This window comes from Watersipora subatra, chromosome 6, assembly GCF_963576615.1.
Source record: "Watersipora subatra chromosome 6, tzWatSuba1.1, whole genome shotgun sequence".
NCBI classification, from domain to species: Eukaryota; Metazoa; Bryozoa; class Gymnolaemata; order Cheilostomatida; family Watersiporidae; genus Watersipora; species Watersipora subatra.
This window is the reverse complement of record NC_088713.1, coordinates 54,066,332-54,089,792: the sequence shown is the minus strand read 5'-3', so window position 1 is coordinate 54,089,792 and position 23,461 is coordinate 54,066,332. Positions and strand designations below refer to the sequence as shown.

The 23,461-nt window shown below is 36.4% G+C and overlaps 2 protein-coding genes across 2 annotated transcripts in view; one reads left to right on the top strand and one right to left on the bottom strand.

Annotated features, from left to right (window-relative positions):
• LOC137398813 (uncharacterized) overlaps window positions 1–3,627 on the bottom strand; it is a 92,610-nt gene extending 88,983 nt beyond the window's left edge. The window contains exons 1-4 of the mRNA XM_068084989.1: window positions 3,586–3,627; window positions 2,194–2,881; window positions 1,229–1,291; window positions 735–839 (exon numbers count right to left, since the gene is read on the bottom strand). Of these exons, the coding sequence (XP_067941090.1) occupies window positions 735–839; window positions 1,229–1,291; window positions 2,194–2,881; window positions 3,586–3,627 (898 nt within the window). The remainder of the gene's footprint in view (window positions 1–734; window positions 840–1,228; window positions 1,292–2,193; window positions 2,882–3,585) is intronic.
• Window positions 1–23,461, top strand: part of LOC137398366 (M protein, serotype 6-like) — a 526,470-nt gene that overhangs the window by 320,496 nt on the left and 182,513 nt on the right. The window lies entirely within an intron of this gene.

Genomic DNA, 23,461 nt, shown 5'->3' with positions numbered 1-23,461 from the left:
ATGGTTATGAGCTGTAACTACTCTAGTCTAATCTGCTCAGTTACTGTACAGCAATACAACTTAGCCTGTGATTCACGTATTCACCACAGCTAGTTATGAGCAATGTGCTCCCTTTGCACGTTAACCAATAGACTTAATTACTGACCAGCCAATAACAATGCTCATCATATCCATTCCTTATTAGTTAATAATTTGCAAGAGAAATTACACATGAATACATGTTGTTACTGATGAACATTAAATATGTGGATATTAAAATTCAAACACGAGTTGAACTGCGTGTAAAAACTTTACCTGGCGTCATCTGATTGTTTGCTTCTTGCAAGGCTACAATCTGCTGCTGAGACTCTACTAACTCTTGCCTCTGATTGGCCAATTCTAAAACAACAATGTAATCAGGGCTCATGTACTGGTACTGTTACATCTTACAATAAGAAGCAATAAGCAAATGTAACATTACAATAAGACAGCTTTATTAGCAACTGAACCAGAGTTAACACTAGCCAACTCAACACTGAACAAGGTCAGCTGACCAGCTGGTAAGACAAAAGATAAGGGATGACTCATCCTAAGCTATTTATAGAGCACTAGATGCACATGTCTGTGCAGGAACAAAACTGAACTCTAGTGATAGTGCATACATATCAGGAACTACATACAAAGGAGGTGTAAAGATGTCATCCATTTTTTAATGACAAGAATAAAGTCCAGTTCTACTGAAATTAAAAACTCACCTGCCGTTTTGTGATTATCTGCTTCCTGAAGATCTACAATCTGCTGCGTTGATTCCACTAACTCCTCTTTTAGTTTGGTCAACTCTTCCCTCTGATTGGCCAACTCTAAAACAACAATAGAGTCAAGGCTCATGTACTGGTACTGCTACATCTTACAATAAGAAGCAATAAGCAAATGTAACATTTGTATTAGACAGCTTTATTAGCAACTGAACCAGAGTTAACAATAGCCAACTCGACACTAAACAAGGGCAACTTACAAGCTGGTAAGCCAAAAGATAGGGGGATGACTCATCCTGAGCTATTTATAGAGCACTAGCTGCACATGTCTGGGCAGGAACTAAACTGAACTCTAGTGATAGTGCATACATATCAGGAACTACATACAAAGGAGGTGTAAATATGTCATCCATTTTTTAATGACAAGAAAATGTTCAGTTAAGAACTTAAAGTAAGCAGTAAGTTAAGTACAGCTTAAGAACTGTAACTCCCACCTTTTGATTTTAGTTGGTCAGCTTTGTGCAGGGCAGCGAATTTCTGGTAAGTAGCTGAATGGGCTACAACATAGTAAAGATAAAGACTTCATTATAATAAAATGATCAACAGACAACCATCATATAAATAGGAAGCCTTGCCCCTTATTTAATATAGCCTAAGAAATACGTGGAAGGAGGCAACAGGTGCTGCAGGTATAATGTTAATACTATTAGTTAAAATTATTTGAGCAAATGTTAAAATATAACCTGAGAAACTAGTGTTAAGAGTTTATGTTAGGAGTTATTGCAATGAGAATCAACTAGTATAGCTGATAGAAACAAATATTATATAAGTTCCTACTGCATTCCTACCTAATTCCTAATGCGCAGAACATTCCTACTGCATGTTGCACTTATCTTCTCTAAGGCTACAACCAGGCGTTTGGCTTCAGTAAACCGTAATAGACTAAGAGCTTGCAATAAAACTGAAAAAACCTTTGATTCCAAACTTATACAGCCGCACACTAGTCTCATGCCCTTTACCTACTACTATAATTCTAGTAAATAGCTCATGTTTCTATTCAAAACTGTAGTGAGTAATAAGACTATTCATGAATCAGGACAGTTCAGCTAAGTGCTGACTAATAGCTGCCGCAAGGTGTTGAGCTGCTAACATCACTTTAATCCTATCAGTTTTGAATAAGGAATTAAAATACTCAGACTATAATTATCCAATAGAGAGCAGAGGTGATGAGTGATTAGCAAGGGCTGAGTGTTGGCTGAAGAGAAGAGGCTGAACTGACAGCATTTAATACAGAGACAGAGTTGAACTGCTTCTACAGCCCACTGCAGTCTCTATGCAAGGATAATGTGGATGGAATTCCCCAGGGTATGTTTATAAAGATACCCTGGGGACAAGCAGAGAGTTATGCAATAGAGTAGTACAAGTGAGTAGCTGGTATCACACTGTATAATAATCCTACCTGCTAATACTGGCTGCTTCCAGCTCTTAAGCAGCTCTACTGTCTCTTTCCTTCTCCAATACTCTGCTAACTCCAGAGGAGTTCTACTGTCACTGTTCTTTATACTGAGGAGAGCAGAGACTTTATCAGAAGGGATGGAGGTCAGCATAGACTGTAGAGCTGCTGTGTGTCCCCTGTAGGCTGCTCTGTGCAGTGCTGTGTTTAGGATGTCATCCTGTATGTTGAGCAGGGAGACTCGTTGCTCTACTGACAGGCTGATCAGTAGAGTATCTACTATCTCTGTATATCCTCTACATGCAGCCACTGTTAGAGCTGTGCTACCCCATTTCTCCTTCACAGCTATCAGCTCATACTTCTTATCAGAGGATACTGTATGAAGTATAAGCTCTAATAACTCTCTATCTCCCTTGTATACAGCCCTGTGCAGAGCTGTACGTCCACCCTCATCCTTCTCAAACAGCAACTCATCTGCTATTCCTCTCAATGGAGTGAGTAACAGATGAGCTACTACAGGGTGGTCACGGGAGATAGCCAATAGCAGAGCTGTATACGACTTACTTCCTCTGATAGTTGTTATAAGCTGAAGTAGCTTATCAGGAGGGGTGGTTGTTAGAGCAGCCCTAAGAGAGGTAATGTCAGGAGCTCCACTCGCTCTAATATATTCACTAATCCATTGCTCCATTGTATCCTGTAAAATACTCCACACAGTAAAATATGATAGAGAAAAATGAAGACAAATTGTGACTCAACTGCTGATTCTGGGTGAACTGATGACTTATAAAGCTGCCAACCATAACAGAGTTGCTGCAGGTGAACCCTGAATATTCACAGAGTATAAAAAGGAAACTAGGAATGTGATACTCAGAGCTGGGAAATCAAGCATCAACACTCCAGCTATTTGCTCTCTCATGTGTTAAACTAATGGAAATAAACTCGATAAAATTTTATAAATATGAACAGGATATGGCAAAGCAGGTAGCAGCAAAAAATATCATGGTCTCCTACTTTAAACACTAAATTCTTATAAAACTGGTAACTAAATACAATCAGTGACCTGCAGCTGACTCTGACCAGAATAAAGACAATAGAATCAGTTAAAAACTCCAGTTTCAGAGCTCCTCATTCTATTCATAAGAAACATATGACATATTTACAGCAGGAAATGTTTGCAGGTACAAAAATGACTGAGGAATGAAACCAGAGACTCCTGACCTTAACTTAATCTCACTAAAGTGTAGACTCTATGAGTCTCATCAGGGTAAAGAGTGATAGTCTCAGGTGGTCAGAGTTATATTATAATCACACTGACTCAGTGTCTCTCCTCATCTACTCTATTATTCCCAGGAAGTATAATATCAACAGATGCTAATATAACAGAAAAATTATACTTACCTGTAGGTGCTCTGTAGGTGATATGCCTGCTGGCGGCTCCATGTGTTTTATAGCTTAAAAATGTATCCGCCCCTTATTCAACAATCTGCCTTTTGATTAGCTGAAGCAAATACAACTTGTCCAATTACAAAATAGTTCGCAGGCCAGTAATGACAATGAACAGTTAACATTTTAATACTATTGAATAATGTACACAAGAAACAATATTTAAATAATTCATTATGTGAGTCTATTATATGAAAAAGGCATTTGATGAATATTTAAAGGTTGACTTGCAATAAAATTCCCATTACAGTTATTTGGTATCAAAAGATTCACCATGTTTTACTCTATTGTGTTGTAGGTGCCAAATACATGAAAAAGTGATTACAAGCTCTTAAAAGCTCAAAAACGAAAAGCCGTCATAGTTTGGAATCTATTTATTTCTCTGACGTAACCACGTAAATTGTTTATCGTCTTGTCACATATGTTCTTACGTGAATTGATAGGCCAATACAAAGCTCAATATAAAACCTACCGTAGTACTTCTTTATGACAAACACTTCGGGTTTTACCGAAGACCCCGTATCAAATAACGATGCTCGCTACTTTATAGTTTAGTTTCGGCATTATTCAATCGTCAAGTTGTTATCTGATCATGTGACACAATACTTCGCAAATAACTTTTGCAGCACTTCGATTATCACAGGTAACCAACAGGCTCGTCATAAATATCAGACAATGATATGTACTCCTTCGAAGTAAGGTTAAAAAGTTTAACAATTTTTTACGGTAAGTTATAAGATATCAGTGATAAAAGGGACAGCATTACGATGACGATAAAACAGACGCGTAAGAACAATAGACTTTTAAGAGCTTGTAATCACATTCCTACATATTTGGCACCTACAACACAACATAGTAAGACGTGGTGAATCTTGTGGTATCAAATAACTGTAATGTGAATGTTGTTGCAAGTCAACCTTTATCGCAAATCCAGGACTAATGCTAGTTATATGTGTGAGCCTAGAGTCACTAGTGTTTTGCTACATTAGATTACTGCCGGGTCTCACTGCCAGTATGGGAACCAAGATTTACATGCTGGTGTCTAAGAACATAGTAATATTATATCCCTACTTCAGTAGTTCAAACATCCACAATGTTCAATATAGTTTGAACTATTGACTAGTTGAACTGTTTATATTACTATCAAATTTGTTATTGTTGCAGCTTCACAACTCATAAAACAGCATATTATTCTCCATTTTCCAACACTCCAGAAGTTTGAATATGCCTAAGCTACAAGTAAATGTTTTACATGCGATCTCTATTTTTCATTCTAACTGCACTAGCGAAATCCTGTACTAGGAAACTTTGAACTGTCTCCCATCTTTATCATGAGCTCAAAAAGTGTTTATATTAATATCGTTGTTGCTAAATATAATTTTTGAACAATAACTTTGAAGTTATTGCGGTCATATAGCTTCCTATTTTAAAAATCATAGAGTGTTCAATGAGTTTAAAAAGAGCATGATAGAGTACAAAGGTGTTCAGAACAAGAACTACTAGGGCCTACTACTGAGCCTTGCAGATGTCGGTTAAAAAATGAAGCAAATACATCAGGATTGTTCATATGAAAGGTTGTACATAGATTCTTACCATAACAAAAGTAGATCCCAGCTCACTGCATCCAACTCAAGCTGTCTCCGCTCCTCTCTAGCGATGAATGTTAACTGACAGTTATAAAGCTATTGCCACACAAGAAGCCCAGACCACTCTGGGATACCAGACAAAAAGGCCACCCAACTGTAACAAGCCACTGCACTTGAAGGCTACAGGAAGTAACAATGAGTACACAACTCCAATGTGATCTACTGGGAGTAGCTCACTTATCTACAAATATTGAATGGTTGCACTGCTTGTAGGACAAAGATAAATCACTGAATTGATAACAATTCCTCTTTCAATTTCAGCATATGCGAGACCAGACTTGGGAGATATGGCCGTTGAGCAGGACCTGCTCTGTTGGATGATTCAATCTGGCCTGGCATCAATTTCTGAGTAAGTCAAAAAGAAGTGAGTCACTCACCACTGCTCTGAACTGCTTATGCAACTACATAGATATCCAAGCAACATTTTACTCCAACTGTAATGCATTTCACATATAAACATCAGCGAGTACTTTTCAATGTGCAGTGAAATTTTTATAATGAACACAAGCCTTTTGTAAAGACAAGTTAACAAAAATCTAAACATGGAAAAACTATATTAAATATTGTGTATAAGTCTAAATATGGAGAAGTTAGGCTGTACGAAATCTTGAAAAGTGCTGTGTCTCTATTAAAGATGTGGTTGCGTCAAAAAATTAGATTTAATGAAATTAAGACCCATAAAAGGCTAAAACATCAGCTACAATTTGATGCCATTTTTGTCTTTGTAGACCAACCTTGTCCAGAGATATATGCTTTGAATGAGGCCCTCCTTGAATTAACACAAGGACAAACAAACACCATATCAACTGATAGAGAGATAAAAATGCTTTCTTTCAAGATCAACTCAAATTTGACGCAACCACCTTTTGAAAAAGAGATTTAACAGCTGTACATTCCACAAACCTTATAAATTCATCTAATGGTTTCAAGCTGACAAATTTTATTTAAGAAAAAAAAAAGATTTTCAGATCACGATTGAAGATCATTTAGCATAGTTCTTGAGCAGTAACAAAAGTCAAGGACAACTGTGAATCATCGTTACTACGGTTACATAGTGTACAATATATATGGCAAAGGAAAAAATATACTCGATGTACTACCTGTATTATTTATTCAATGTGAAGGTTTAGGGACGTCCAACTCGAGCCATTTCCACTCTTCGCTGGTGATGAGTGTAAACTGATCGCTATAAAGCTATTAGCGCACAAAAAGGACCACTCAAGTGTTAAAAGCTGCTTTATTTGAAGGCATGAAACGGTACCAATGAAAGCACAACTCCGATATGATCTGCTCAGATCAGCTCACTTATCTACAAATACAGAATGGTTTTACTGCTTGTAGGACAAAGTTGAGTAACTGAATGGATAGCAGTTTCTCTTTCAGTGTCAGCATATGCTAGACCAGGAATGTGAAACATGGCTCAAGGACAGGACTCTGAGTATGTAAAAAAAAGTGTGTCTACAGTTTCTATCAAAATTTGAGAATTTTGAAGATAAATACAACCCAAATGCTGCCTACAGCTGCCTGAGGATATTAAATCTGTAAAAGTGCTCATGCCCAGCATTCATCCTTAGCATGCTGCACTGACATGAGTTTGTCACACAAAATCAACACTACATGATGGGTCCAAGCGATGATAAAAGTTTACCCAGCATGTTTCAAGCATTTTAAAAGTTTCATGCCCAGCATGATTCATGATGCACTGACACAAGTTAGCCACTATAAAAATTACATATAAAACTATAGATACAACTATAGTTTTATATTATGCAACAATATAGTTTTATAGTTGCATACTATAACACTTCAGATATTCTGATCCACTATGAAAGTCGCATACGGACAAAAACAATGCATTATTTTCGGACTCTTGTTATACTATTAGGTCAGAAGAAAAATATATCAAACATTTTTAGAATTTGTGTAAGAGATTTAGGTGTTCATTTTACACTACCACCAGTAATCACAGTACTAGCTTCATAATCACATGTCACCTTCCTTAGATGCATATTCTATGTGGCAGACAAATAAATGCATGCATTGTTTCTAGCAGTTCAGAGAATATGTGCAAAAATCTTCATTTCAAATGACTCGCTGAATCAGTTCGAACCGGTTTGAACCGGTCTGCTGATCTCACTGAAGCCTACTGATATTTCTCAACAGGTGGTCTCCATATCCAACAATAATGAAACTAAGTAGTGATCAAGATTAACAAATTAACACATGAATGAAATAGTTAACTGTGCTGCCACTCAGGATATCACACCTAATAGTGATGCACTTGTGAAGGTAATAATATGCCATGTTAAAGAAACAGGCAGTAGCTGATAGACTACAGGAGTGTAGTGAGCGAGAGAAAAAAGGAGCAGATGATATGAAACTGTTTACACTCATGAATAGCAAACATTAAAAACCAGATTGATTTGCTTTAACACAAAAAGCAGTTAATGTTTCGCTAGTAGTCACAGTACTAGCTTCGTGATCACACGTCACCTTCCTTAGATGCATATTCTATGTGGCAGACAAATAAATGTATGCATTGTTTCTAGCAGTTCAGTGAATATGTGCAAAAGACTTTATTTCTAATGACTCGCCGAGTCAGTTTGAACCAGTCTACTAATGTAACTGAGACCTATTGATAATTCTCAACAGGTGGTCTCCATATCCAACAATAATGAAACGAAGTAGTGATGAAGATTAACAAATTAACACATGAATGACATTGTTAAATGTGCTGCCACTCAGGATATTACACCCATAAAGTTATCTACTCAAAATATCACACCTAATAGTGATGCACTTGTGAAGGTGATAAGATGCCATGTTAAAGAAACAGGCAGTAGCAGAGAGTCTACAGGAGTGTAGTGAGCGAGAAAAAAAGGGCAGATGATATGAAACTTGTTTACACTCATGAATAGCAAACATTAAAAACCAGATTTTTTTCTTTTATATAAAAAGCAAAACAATCTGGTTTTAATATAAAAACCATTAATATTTTAGAGTATATCCTTAGCTTCAGCAAATTATTTTTTATTTTCCATTTATTTCAAAGCGGTATGACAGTAAGGGATGCACTATTTTTTACAGCTCCTGTCTGTCTTGCTTCCTCCAGATCTGTCTTAGGGTTGAATAGGTAGGCGTAAAATTGAAGATGCAATTCAGTTGTATGCCAAGACTTTTTTCATTTTAAATTAGGTAGCCTAAAGTACACAAATAGATTATAACACAAATGGCTATGCTGTTTTTACTACTTGATGCTGGTGCTAATTTGAAAGGAACAAAGCTATAGTTAAAGAGCTACAACAGGGTTTCCATATAGAAGCAAACTCTAGACCACCCACTGCTATGGAACTGTTTTGTTACGTTATGATCGCCACGTTGCAATTTGTGTAAAAACTGACTGATTGATAATGGTAAACTCCATGGTTCAGAGACTCCAGCAATACCAGTAATTTGACAATATCTTGCTTCACATCTTCTCCATGCTTCACAGACTGGAGCAAAAGGGTGACAATACCTTCATCAATTACATTCTAGTGACTGATACTAGAGATAAGGGTTGTCTTATGGATATACCGTACAAGTTGGAGCAGCTATGGTAGCTTTGAAGTTGTCTCCTCTACTAGAGAATACTACATAGGAAGTTTGTGTGTAATATATAATAACCTATCATCTATCTGCTAATTATGTAACTCATGCAGATAAAACTATAATAGGGACTCCTACAGCGTGAATAATCTGTTCCAGGAAAGTTTACATTATTGGGATTTTACATTATAAGAACAGTAAAATACAAATAAATTGTCTAATCAATTCCAAGATCTTGCCAAACTCTCCCCATGGCCATACAAAAAAGAAAAGAACTAGAATTAACATTATTAATTATAGGCTGTACTGTGACTGCAGTATTATTGGATTGGTTTGCATCGACAACTTTTCTCTTGTTTCTGATCAATCTCACTGGTTTCATAGTCCATTATTGTGGTACTTCAACAATAGGTTGATAAGGAGCAAACATTTTCAATATTTATTTACAAAATTCTTTTTTCATTTTCTTCTAAACAGCAAAGTGTATTCTGCAAGTAAAACTAATAACAAATATTTAATATGTTTACAATTAAGCAAAACAACGAAGTATTTTTATTATAAAAGCACAGTATTACCTGTTTGTCATCTATCTGCTTTCAGGGGTCAAGGTTGGGATAAAAAAGAACTTTTGACAAAAACCCAACTCATGACATTAAGATTGATGGACCGAAGCTGTAACACCTGCACCGATCGCCTTTGTATTTATGAATAATTGCACAGCTATCTTACTCTCTGTGTTGGCGATACATGTGACGATTTATTACGACGAACTACAATGTGATGTAAGTTGTATATATAATATATATAATACTATTAACTCATCATTTTTATTTCACAAGTGCAGCGAGTTAGATTAACATTCAAATAGAATTTGTGAACCCGCTTGACTTGACGCTTTTAGTTATATGGAATTTTTACGTTATACGAAACAAAAACTTTATATAAATTATTTAAGTTATCTGGAATTAAGGTTATAAAAGATATAAGTTATAGGAGCGTCTACTGTATTGAATTTGAACCATATTAACAATAGTGTCTATACTATATCTTGCTTTGATTATAACTGAATATAAAGAATAGTTGTACTTATCACAGTGAGTTCTCTCAACCCTCTCACCTCAGAGCTAGTAGTCAAGTAGAGAATATTGCTAGAGTGATGTTCAATCACAGCCAATATGATTGCTTGGTAGACTTCTGACAGGTGGGAGCAGGTGACCTCAATCATGTCTATCAACAATATAATATCAGTGAGAAGGATACATGTTATGATGCTTATAATGGAACTGGTGTAACAATCAACAACCACAAGCATATACTGTCATACCTCAACATACAAGCTTAATGGGTTCCGGAACAAAGCGAGGATGTCAATTCTCTTTTGTGTCAATTCAAATTTCCCCATGTAAAAATACTATATGCAAATTAATTTATTCCAACCCTTGGAAAAGGACCACCTCCAAACTAAAACCTAATCATAACAGAAAAACAAGTTTGTAATTGTTCACAATGACCCTACCTACATTGACTGGACTCAACCTGTAGACTTGGTTGACCCCTGTTAACCATTGACCATGACTCAACTACAGTTCACCACATGTGCTTACTAAATAACAAATAGCTACATAAATATAATTCTTGTCCTGTAGTTAAGGAGGTGTGACAACTCCAAAGTCAACAGTCTATAAACAACTATATATTAATAGAAAGTAGTTGCCTACAAGTTTCCAGTCATCAGTAGCACGTCAAGGACAAATATTAAGTTGAGCTGTTATAGTCATTTAGCCAGCTATCTACTTGACTAACTCAAATTCAATGGTCAGGGCAACACAATATTGTTGTGCCATTTGCTGTTGACCAAAGATGTTGAAAGGCTTTATTAAAAATAGCTTAACATTTGTAGCAAAAACAGACCTTATAAAAAATATAATTATTGGTGGGTCGTGATTCCAACTTACTATTCAGCTAAGTATTGCTAAGGAATTTAGGTCTATTGCTTGCCACTGTCTATTGATAAAAGCAACCAGATATTTTTTGTGTAATCGGGAGAAGTTTCTTCAGAGAACAATTGGTAATATTTCCACTTCATAAAAATGAGTTGTTGGCGTTTCAACAGCGCATCACATACAGGAATAATCTAGACTTGGTTTTAACTAGGGTTGTGACGCAATAGAGCTGCACCCTGTCATTGCAGTGCAATAATTTTGCAGTACATTACAACTTCTAGTGTGTGGTAGACAATTGCTGCTACTTCAAATTCACTCCTGCAAATTGCTGACTGCAATCTACTTGTATGAAGCATTACCTACAAACCAGCAATTCACGTGTACTGCAACTGCGCATTCTGTATAAATTGAAACTGCATATGTACTGCAACTGCGCATTGGTATGAAGTTGATACGGTGAATCACCTAAAACAGCTGGATTTCTAAGCATCTGAACTGCATCGTATGAAATTGTCAGATGCTGTATTAAACAAGCATATGAACTCATATGCTAACTCTCATATCACTTTAAAATAAAGCTTCAGATATTATCATCATTTGTTGATTGATGAGCCTAAGTTCTTGAACTTGACACGGCTAAAAAACTAGTGTTGGAATGGCTATTGAAGGAGTTTAAACGGTACGGAGGCTTTCAATTAAATTAAAACTTTTAAAAAGTGTGAAGTTTAAAAGCGCTTATACAGATTAAAAAGTTCTTTGCCCACCCAAACTCTAGTTTGAGCAACATTCACTTCTTATACCAGTGAATTAGTTGCAGCAGATTCCACTCAATACTTGATTATGTTACAAAATCTTATGAAAATGTGCTGCGCCTGAATGTACAAAATAATAGATACTCATACATAAAGTATACTGCAACTGCAATGCATTTTACATATAGACATCAGTGAGTACTTATCAATGCGCAGTGTGATTTTATAATGTTAACAATCTCGGTTTTAACCCAAAGTGCAAACGTGGAGAAGTTATTAGCTCCTGTATAAAATCTTAAAAAGTTTAATACGGTATCTCATCTCTTTTAAAAGAGTTTTTAATGGCTGCACAGTGCATACGCCTTAAGAAAGTGATTAAATGGTTTCAAGCAGACAAATTTCAAACATGCAGAACATTTTTTTTAGATCACAATTGAACATCATTTAGCAAACTTTGGAGCCATAGAAAAGGTCAAGGACTATTATCATTGAATCGATGCTATTATGGTTACAAAGTGTACCCTCTATATGATAAATTTAAAAACTGGATTATTTTTCTATGTGACAACTTCAAGTCGTCCAACTCAAACCCTTTCCACTCTTCTCCAGTGACAAATATGTTCTAGTTACATCATAATATAAATTGTTTATATGAAATTTTGTATATAGATTCTCACCATAACTAAAGTAGATCCCAGCTCTCTGCATCCAACTCAAGCTCTCTCCACTCTTCTCTAGTGATTAATGTAAACTGGCAGTTATAAAGCTAATACCACACACAAGCGGACCACCCAGGTATAACAAGCCACTGTACTTGATGGCTTCAAGAAGTAACAATGAGTAAACAACTCTAATGTGATCTGATCGGATTAGCTGACTTATCTACAAATACTGAATGGTTTTATTGCTTGTAGGACAAAGGTGAGTTACTGAATGGATAACAATTCTTCTTTCAGTTCCAGCATATGCTAGACCAGGTAAGTGAAACCAATGGCTTGTGGGTCATATGGTCCACATACATGTGAAACATATCTATAGACTATCATATGGCCCGTGAACAGGACTCTGGGTATGTCAAAAAGCAGTGAGTCAAGAGAAAGTGAGAAGAGAGAAAAATTAGCAGTAGGAAAAAAAATAAAATTGTGTAAATTAAAAACATTGGTTGATATTAGAAGTGTTTGATAAGACAATGCAAGCAGCTAAGAGTAGTAGTGAAAAATGTCTATTGCTAGGGTTGTACATCACCGAGAAAAAGTTGTCTTACCTTTTTAAGTAGTGTCACAACTCCCACTATACAAACATTCATTAGAGGAGAATAACCCGTTTTACATCAGCCTATCACCTGAGAAGAGAAGAATATTATTCATGGTTACTCATAGACAGGAGCGAGAAAAAGGCTGACATTGGAAGAAGGCAAGACAGAGATACAACAAGGAGAAGAGTATAAGTCACATACCTCTCACTTGAGGGGAAGGAGGTACTGGGATGAACATAGTAGGTATTGTGAGGAGGTGGACAAGGAAGTTGAAACTTACACTTTGAAGCTGCAGGAGAGGAAGCAGAGGAATTCAAAGAAGTTGGGATGACTGTAGACTGTGAGTCAGTGATTAGTGTGAAGTGTCTATAGCTTAAGTGATCTAGGGTAGGGTGGCGTGGAGAGATCCTCAATGTGTAGCTTGAGATCTTCCTGATTCCTAACTTCAACATAAAAACTGTGACAGTGGTGCAGGACCTGCCCATAAATAAAATATAAGAAGTACCAAAGAATATAGAAAGTTGATATTATCAGACTAAAAGAGAACGACAATTAACAACATAAATGAATAATAAGATGAATACAGACAAAACCTGATGGGCTGATGAGACATGATACTAATTGAATTCCTTTCTAACTGACCTGCTAACAAGACATATTCAAATGAGCACTGAATATGACTCTGTCAGTGACTCATTTTCATATGGTGAGATTCAACATCTCAATGCATGTGTTGCGCATGAACAGATATTGAAAAACTCTACTAGATATTTGATAATTATAAAATTACTGTAGTTTATACATTGCTATCAGTATTACTATATCTATATACTACTATATTACTACTAGAGATTTCTATCATCGGAATATGGGGTGTCTACCTAAGCCTTTGTATGCATCTGATTACATCTCATACTACTTGATGTTCAGAGCAAGCACAACAATATACCAGAAAAAGTATGAATACACCTTCTAATCTTATGTATCTCATGTTATGGTATTTAGAAGCACCTGAAAGTCTAAGAACCATAGTCCAAGTCTACTTGCTCTGAGGGCAACAAGAGCAGTGTTACTGGCTTCTGGTGAAAACAAATCAAAAATAGTTTAAGAGCACTGTACAGGTTGAGGGACGGGTCTGTATTTTGAGTTTGAAGGCGTATCTGTGATACTGAGTCTGTATACTTATTTATCTGATGAGAACTTATTACCATCAGAACAAATATGTAGCCAGAGACAGAATTAAACACACTGACTCCTAACAGACATCAGCCATGTTAGTATATCAGGGTACTAAGATGACCTAATTAGTTACAAAGGTACATTACATGTAGATGTTGAATTAAAAAGGTAGATTATGTGTGGCAGTTATAAACAAACTATACAAAAATCTATTTTAAAAATTTATAAAAAATAATATCTGACTAATATAAAAATTATAACTGTGCATTGATAAGTACTCACTGATGTTTATATGTAAAATGCATTACATTTGCAGTAGATCTTTGCATAGATATCAATGTAGGTGCATTAGCAGTGCAGAACAGTAGTAAGCGTGCCACAACCAAGCAGTATTACAGCTTTGCGTAGTTTTACTACTGCATGGTATGCACTATAAATGCACTACAACTACATTATTTGCTAATGCTCATGAAGCAGTATTGTTATAGTGGTGGTATTATCTACAGTACAGTATGTAATGCTGGATGGAGTGGGTGTGTTGCTAGTGCAGATTTTGCAGTTTACTATGTAGTAGGAACTTTGGCGTTACACTGGACATATATGCGCAGAACATGTTCGTGAAAATTCATCAAAAAATCAAGTTTTGAGTTGACATTGGTGTAACCACAATGCAATTGCAATATGTGAATTCTGGTTAAATTTGAGCGTGAGTGGACAAACAAATTGATCACAATGAACGCATTGTGTAGAGTTGAATAAAAATCTATTATGCTTTTAATATACAATGCCCATCAGAGTACAACACACAGACACAAATTTCATCACAATGGTGATAATGCCTGACTCCCTATCTTCAAATGATATGGAAGTTAAAGCATAAGTTTGATTAGTTGATGATAATTACTGGAGGCAATCCTAGCTGAAGGTGTGTACCTAATCTAGTTCCATTTTTAACTTTCAAACACCATCGACTGAGGTGAGAACTTTGTGTGATGTGCAGTAACAATGAAATTACAGAGCAGATGCTTAGGCCTGGTTCACATATCAATTGCGAGACTCTGGGGGTAAAATTGCACAGCAAAACGCTAGCGACGCTCGGCCCGGCGGCTTATTTTCACATAAAGCTGCATCGCTAATAATGGCATTAAATCTTCGCTCGCCATTTCGATAATGTTGACCTTCACCTGTACAATGCATTTTGGGAAGGTTTTCCTGCGATTCTTCGCGAAATTTGAACAGCGCTAAACACTTGCGTTGCAGCCGGCAACTACCAGTGGTCCTTGGCGGCAACCGAGGACGACGTAAGTTCCTATTACAATGGTAATAGCCTGCGCTGCTGCCGCCGGTGATTTGCGACAGGTATGGGAACCAGGTTTTAGAGAGCCAGCAGTCGCTGTTGATCTGCAGTATGAACTTCACACTAATATGTGGTTGCAGAAAGAATGAGCATTCACAGTATGCATGAAGGGCTGGTTTCAGGTCATGTGTCATGGCAGATGGCAGTGGGCACTGTGCAGTAGATGCTCAATTGTGTGTGCAGGCAGTATGTCACACAGTAGATGTGGTGACACCTGGAGTTCTTATATACGACCCCTTGTGCGGGTCTATCATTGTCTTTATTGCAAGTGAATAATGAATGTCTCAAGCCAGCAGCATGTCAGTCTTTATATACTAAAAACATTATTCCAGTAATTTCCAGCAAAAACAGCATTATTAGTCAGTTGCTAAAAATAGAATATTGCGTAATAACTTAGTAAGTGAACTGTGTTAATAAAGAAATAGTATGACTCAACCATGGATTGCGCAATACTACGACAGCAATTAAACTATTGCGCAACATGCATGTACAAAGGTAAGAGTCTGATGCAGATTATATTGACACAGTAAATGTCTACTGTGCGTTAGAAGTTGTAATGCTCAGCAAAGTTACAGCATGCTACACTGTAATGACACAGGTAATAGGCAGTTATAATATAGATGTAACCTATCAAAACTAATAGATATGAATGAAGATAATTGTAAACATAGATGTAACCTATCAACCAATAGGCATGAATGAAGAGTCATAAACATAGATGTAACCAATCGAAAACTAAAAGAAGTGAATGAAGATAATTGTAAACATAGATGTAACCTATCAACCAATAGAGATGAATGAAGAGTCATAAACATAGACGTAACCAATCGAAAACTAATAGAGATGAATGAAGATAATTGTAAACATAGATGTAACCTATCAACCAATAGGGATGAATGAAGAGTCATAAACATAGATGTAACCTATCAACCAATAGGGATGAATGAAGAGTCATAAACATAGATGTAACCAATCAAAAACTAAAAGAAGTGAATGAAGATAATTGTAAACATAGATGTAACCTATCAACCAATAGAGATGAATGAAGAGTCATAAACATAGATGTAACCAATCGAAAACTAAAAAAAGTGAATGAAGATATTTGTAAACATAGATGTAACCTATCTGAGACAAAGAGATAAATTAAAATAGTGATCAACATTAAAGCCTGGTTTCCATATGACAGCGCAAAGATCGTGCGAGGCCCAGTGATCGTGCGCAATGCATTTCTTGGGCTGTGATGCAGTGTTTCCATATCGTGCGTAGGCACCATGCTTGTATTGGACAGGGTGAATAATTTCCTTACTTTTCCGTAGGAAAGACAGATTTCTTCGGAAAAACAGCCCTTCATTGTGAAATTGCGCTGTCATATGGAAACCAGGCTTAAGGACTGGTTTCAGATCATGTGTCATGGAAGTAAATGTATGGTAGATGGCAGTAGGCACTGTGCAGTAAAAATTGTAAGTGGAGGTCGTAATGCATTGCCAAATTGCACCATGCTACGCTGTAATGACGCAGGTAACAGGGCAGTCCTAATATAGATGTAACCAATGAAAAACAAATAGAGATAAATGAGGAGAGTCGTAAACATAGATGTAACCCTCAGAAACAAAGAGAGATGAATGTAGATAGTCGTGTGATGAGAATGATTGTAAACTCTGATTGGTCAACTGATTACAGATTACTATTACTCAGGTTGAGGTTTGAAATTATTAGTTGATACAAGATACGAGGTCTGATCCAAAAGTTCCCGGAATTGAGTTGTATACTCGTGCATATTCACACGATGGAAAAACCCATTGCAGGGTTGGCTGGGAAACACCTCTGGAGTGTTGTCACAAAATTTCAGGTTGCTATGACAATGCGTTCTCATGTGAGCTAACGATATGTCAAGGTCTGTCCGGTGCGTCGGTATTTTAAAAAATTTTTTTTATCATCATGTCTAATTAACAGAAACAGCGCATTTGCATTAAATTTTGTGTGAAATTAAGAAAAACAAGGATATTACGACCTTTAAAATAAAGTTTTGACCATTCTTGAAAGCTTCCTTAAAATCGTTGCAAGCGTGCATCCTGAGCTCGTTTTGGTCATCAGTCAGCAAGCTTGGCACGAACTTTGCTGCGACTCGTTTAATCTGTTAAAAATTGTTTAAATTGTCAGTTAAAACTTTTTGAACAGTTCCAAAAATAAGTCCAGTCTCTCAAAATATCTCTAATGGTTAAACGTCGATCTGGCATGACTAGTGACCTCACACTGTCAATTTACGAGCAGGTTCTTGCCGACGCTGGTCTGCCAGACCTCGCGTCATCTTCAGTGCTGTCTCTACCTTCACAAAAACGTTTGTACCACTCAAAAATTTGTGTTCTTTATAGACCAGCATCTTCAAAAGCAGTAGTTAACATTTCAACTGTCTGAGTACTTGTTTTCCCTAATTTCGCACAAAATTTAATGCAAATACGCTGTTCCGATTGATTAGGCATGACGATAAATTTGTTAAAAAAAATACCGAAGCACCGGACAGACCTTGACATATCGTTAGCTCACATGAGAACGCATTGTCATGGCAACCTGAAATTTTGTGACAACACTCCAGAGGTGTTTCCCAGCCAACCCTGCAATGGGTTTTTCCATCGTGTGAATATGCACGAGTATACAACTCAATTCCGGGAACTTTTGGATCAGACCTCGTACATTTGTAGATGTAGCGAGTGATGGGTGTAGTTGATGGAGTTGTCCACTCTATTATGCTTAAGTAAATATATTAAGGACTTGAGTTGAATCAACATGAAATTGCCTTCTCTATTGCTAATAGCAATACATAGCAAAAATGTCCATGTATTCACACTATTTCATATAAAAATAGACTGAGTTAATAATCGTACACAAAAGTCTGCAATAAAATTCAATCCTTAAGTATTTTGCTTTATTAATTTCTGACCTTTTTTCCTTCTTTCCTTATTTCCTTTATCAATTTGTGGCCTGTCTTCCTACTTTTCTACAGAGCACAACAACTACAAGATGTTCTCAGAGGCTAACTACAATAATCTTATCCAGAAAAGACCTTAAAACAACTTATATAATTTTATTTATGTGAATATCTATATAGAAAGTATAGCTCAGTTAGTAGGGGAGTTCACTGGTGACCATGAGATCCCAGCTACCACCGCTCCCTTTCCTAGCTATCTGGTAGCTGAACCAGGACAAGGCTGTGATAAATGGGCTACTGATTAAAAGGATTAAATGGACTCGGTCTAATAACATGAACCTAATGGAGTGCTAGTTCATGAGAAAATTTAAGAAGTTGGGTAACATCTGTGAATCGAAGCTTGTCCTGAATTGCCTCTGACTGCTTAACAACTTGTTGTCTAGAGTATTAATATAGTCAGGAGACAGATGATATCAGAACTTGAGGTGGATGCAGCCAGAGAACAGAAGACCCAAGTTACCTCTATGAAAGAGGAATGTGTGTCCACGTACACCATGGATAGGATGCACGCCATGACATGTGTTGACTCACACATTGATAAAGACATGTACATTGAACCTGACACCCTTGATATAAGGAGTGAGAGAGCTGCTACTGACCTCATGGTGAGAGTTTAAGATCGACTCGAGTTCCTGCAGTTTCTGCTTATTTGTAGAGTTCTACAATGTTTCTTCTTAGCATCTCTTTTACTTGCTGGTACCTCCTAGCAAGGTCACTGCAACGCGCACTTAATGTATAGAAATGTAAGTATGTTCAAGTGTATGACATCACAACTGGTCCAGACTCTGGTAATTACCAATAGTAGAGAAGAGAACCAAGCATGCTAATTGTTAAGAGACAGAGATTGACAAATATCAAGCAAACATTCACTCACGGTCAGAGTTGGTAGGGACGAGTGAAGGTCAAAGAATCACAACAAATTTAAAGTGAGCTACCAAAGCAGTGCAATCACTTGAAATGAATAAACTGGAATTTGACTGTTCAATGAGATTTTCGTTAATTGCAAAAGTGCATTCCACAACCTTGCTCATAAAGATGGAGTTAATGAGGGCTAACAATCCACAAATTTGGTAGATAAATGATCTGCTCGGATTAGCTAATCATCCGATAATCATTAGTATCAAACTCATCAGTACTAGTATTAGTATTTGGTAGTGGATTTTCTACTGATTCTTTTTTCTGCATAGTTCATGAGAATCAAAGGTCAAATTAGGGTCAGCCTAAATTAGTAAAACGTAACGAATAGTCATTTGAAATTATTTTGCCCTCAAGAAGGGAAACTCTGAAAATAAACTTGCCTAGCAAGGTGTTAAAGGAATTGTGATGGTACTTGATAATGATAAACTCAATACTTCACAGACTGCAGCAACAGGGTGACAATACCTTAATCAATTACACTCCAGCATCTGATATTAGAGAGAAAGGCTGTCTTATGGAGAAACTGAGCAAGTTGGAGCAATTATGGTAGCTTTAGAGTTATTTCCTCTCGTTGGAGAATATCAAATGGGAAGTATGTGTGTATTACGTAACGACCTAGCATCCATCTGCTCTTTATCACCAGTGTACATGTTATGAATTGTTGTCATAATTTTCATCTTCATAGCTTGTAAATGGTTTCAAACGCATATTTAATTTATTGAAGTGATTCAAACCACTGATTATTTAAATTTATTTAAATTTAAATAATCAGTAAATTATTTAATTTATTTAAGCCGCCGATTTTTTAAATTATTGCGTCAACAAAGTAGTACTGCTTACGAAATGTGTCTTCAAATTTGGAATAAAACTAAAATTGAAAATGCCAAAGTGCAAAGAAGGACACAGGCTGTAATATCATCACATGCAGGTCAATTACAAACAATAGATATCAACTGGTAGATATATTTCTGTATTTCTTGATGTACATTTATGAAGAGATCTTTGACAAATCGGAGGTAAGTTAGCAGATTTATTGCATCCAAAAGGTTTAATCTCGCTCTACCGAAAAAATAGCACAAAATATAGGTGACAAGGGCTAAATACAGATAAAAAGGGCTAAAGTAATCTTCCGACAATTTTGATGAGCCATTTGAAAAATACACCGCTAGCGTCTATGTGAGCCCCGCCTCCAGTTGATTGCCACTACAGAGGAATTGTTGAAAAATAGAGCACCATGGCATTCATTTAGAGGTTTTACGGTATTTTAGAATAGTAGTGTACATATATCTCTGAGCTTTATTGACACCCCTGATGATTTATCATGGCATGTAGAACTGTCAGGATACTAGTATTAATAATCACTATTACTGTAAAACCTCTATTGGAATGCCATGGCATTCTACTTTCCTACCTTTCCCCTGTAGTGGCAATCAGATAGAGGTGGCATTCGGATAGAGGTGGCGTTCAAATAGAGGCTGTCTTTGTATTTTTCAAATAGAACCTCGCAGTAAAAAAAGACAATTTATCCCTTATATAGACAAGGCGAATGTCGCTTATATTTTGTACTCGCCTTCAGCGAGTGCAAACTAAAGGCGACGTCAACTCTTTTGGATGCAATAAATCTGCTAAGTTACCTTGAACTTGTCAAAAATCTTTAAATAAATATGCATTAGGAACCCAATAAATATCTCTACAAGTTCATACCTATTGCTTTTAATTATTCTGTTGATATGATAGAATTACGGCCTGTGCCCTGCTTTGCAAGTTGGCAGAGCTTTAAATTTTATATTCCGCTGTACATTTGAAAGTCTATTTTGATTTTATAATTGTATTTAACAATGTTGTACAAAATTCCATTGCACTCATTGTTATGTTTACTACAGCTTGCAGCCAAAACTAGCTTTATATGCGCAATAGAAGAGGAGTTGTGAGCACCGATTCATTGTAAGAGGAGTAAACGCAAGGATGCTATCAAATAATATCCTATAAATCTGCAAATTTATAAGGTACAAAAATCAACATTTTTGAAACAAAAATATTTGCACCGTTTGCTTGAACAGTTGCCATCTAATCGCTGCTTTTGATGGAAAAAGCATCTTCTGGTTGTTTATTATCTTCCACAATGTCTTCTGACCTCAACTCTTCTTCTGCACTGCTGCGCTAGTTAATATTACCACCCGAACTATTTTTTCAGCAGAGTATAACTTTTAGGCGTCACATTTCCCACAAATAACAATAAACTTTTATAAATAAATAATGATAAACCTTTAGCCGGATGGGCGCTAGGCACAACTTTTAGCCTAAAACTAGTTGTTCATATACCATCGTAAATGTAAACCATTTTTCAGATCCATATAAGTATCAAGACTGCATTGAACAAGGAACTACTATTATCCTGATGCAGTTATTGATTATTTCTAAGGTGTTGCTACCAAAGTCTTAACAGATCTGAAGTGTTCAATAAGCACAGTAGTACAGCATGGTAATGAAGGAGATATCTATAACTGAGGCTTATTGCAAGGAAGAAAAGTTTTTTCACCTTTACAAATAGAATGTCACAACTCCAGCTCTACAAATGTTAGTAGCAAAGGATAACAGTAAAGGAGTTGATTGTCTTTTAGTGGGGTATATTAAGAAGAAAATAAGTTGTTTTACCTATTGATGTGGAATGTCACAACTCCCACTACTCCAGAATATGCCATAGAGGAGAATAATCAGCTCTATATCAGTCTGTTACCTGAGAAAAGAGAAACATTATTCATGGCTATTCATGGACAGGAGAGAAAAAGGCTGATATTGGAAGAAGGCAAGAAAGAGATACAACAAGAACAAGGACTATCAGTCACACCTCTCTCTGGAGCGCGCTCTCGGGCTACGATTGGCCCCATTATACGATTTTCTTTCCCTACAATCTAGAACACAATGAATGTCATTTCCATACAAAATATTTCTCGCCATACAACGCTGACAAAATTTCTCTCGAATTCAAATTTGGCAGCTGGTGAATATACCAAAGTTACTGTAGATACCTGTAGTTACAAAGGTTAACACGTTATTTTTGTTATAAATCTTTAAAATGGACAATACATATATACAATTTTGGTGGTTTTTACCAGGAGTTGTTTGAATAAGATATTTACTATAAACTGCTAAAGAGATACAACAAAGAGAAAGAGCATTAGTCACCCTGGAGAGGAAGGTGGGAGGTACTAGGATAAACATAGTAGGTCTGATGATGAGGTAGAAAAAAGAATTTGAAACTTACAAGAAAGGAAGTAGAAGAATTCATAGAAGTTGGGATGACTGTAGACTGTGAGCCAATGAATAGTCATAACATGGAGTTGCTGGCATTCAAGTCAACCAGAGCACTTTTAAGGCCTTCTGTTAAAAGCAAATAACAAATGCCACTTAATGGAGTTGTTAGAAAAAGCAAAGACCTCGCAAAAGCATTACAACAACCATTGACTGCATGTGAAAGATGAGAAATGGAAGTTATCTTACCAATAACAGATAACTCCAGCTTTTATCAATTTGGTATTGTAAGTTGAGCAAAAATGTCATCCTGGTACAAACTATTCAGCAATTCAATTAAATGTCAAAATAGACTTAGAGACTCTTAGAGGGTGTGGGTAACCTCTGTATGTTGAAATTGAAGATGTGTTAGTGGTACTGAGTCTGTATACTTATTCACCTGATGAGAACTTATTACTATCAGAACAAATATGTAGCCAGAGACAGAATTGAATACACCGACTCCTAACCGACATCAGCGTCATTGAGACAATTTCCATTTAAGTGAGTATTCGTTAAAATCTATTCTGGTAAAAACAACAATGCTATTTAAAAAAAATAAGTGAGTCAAAAAAGCGTGAGAAGAGAGGAACGTAGGAAAAAAAAAATTGTGCAAAATAAAAATATTTGGTTGAGATTTAAAAGCGTTTGATAAGACAATGCTAGCAGCAAAGGTTAGTAGTAAAGAAGATTATGTCTATTGCTGGGGTTGACTATTACTGAGAAGAGTTGTCTTACCTTTTCAAGCAATGTCACAACTCCAACTATGAAAACATTCCTTAGAGGAGATCCTCCGATCTACATCAGTCTGTTACCTGAGAAGAGAGAAATATTATTCAAGGTTATTCCTAGACAAGAGAGAGATAGGCTAATATTGAAAGAAGACATGACAGAGTTACAACAAGGAGGAGCATTA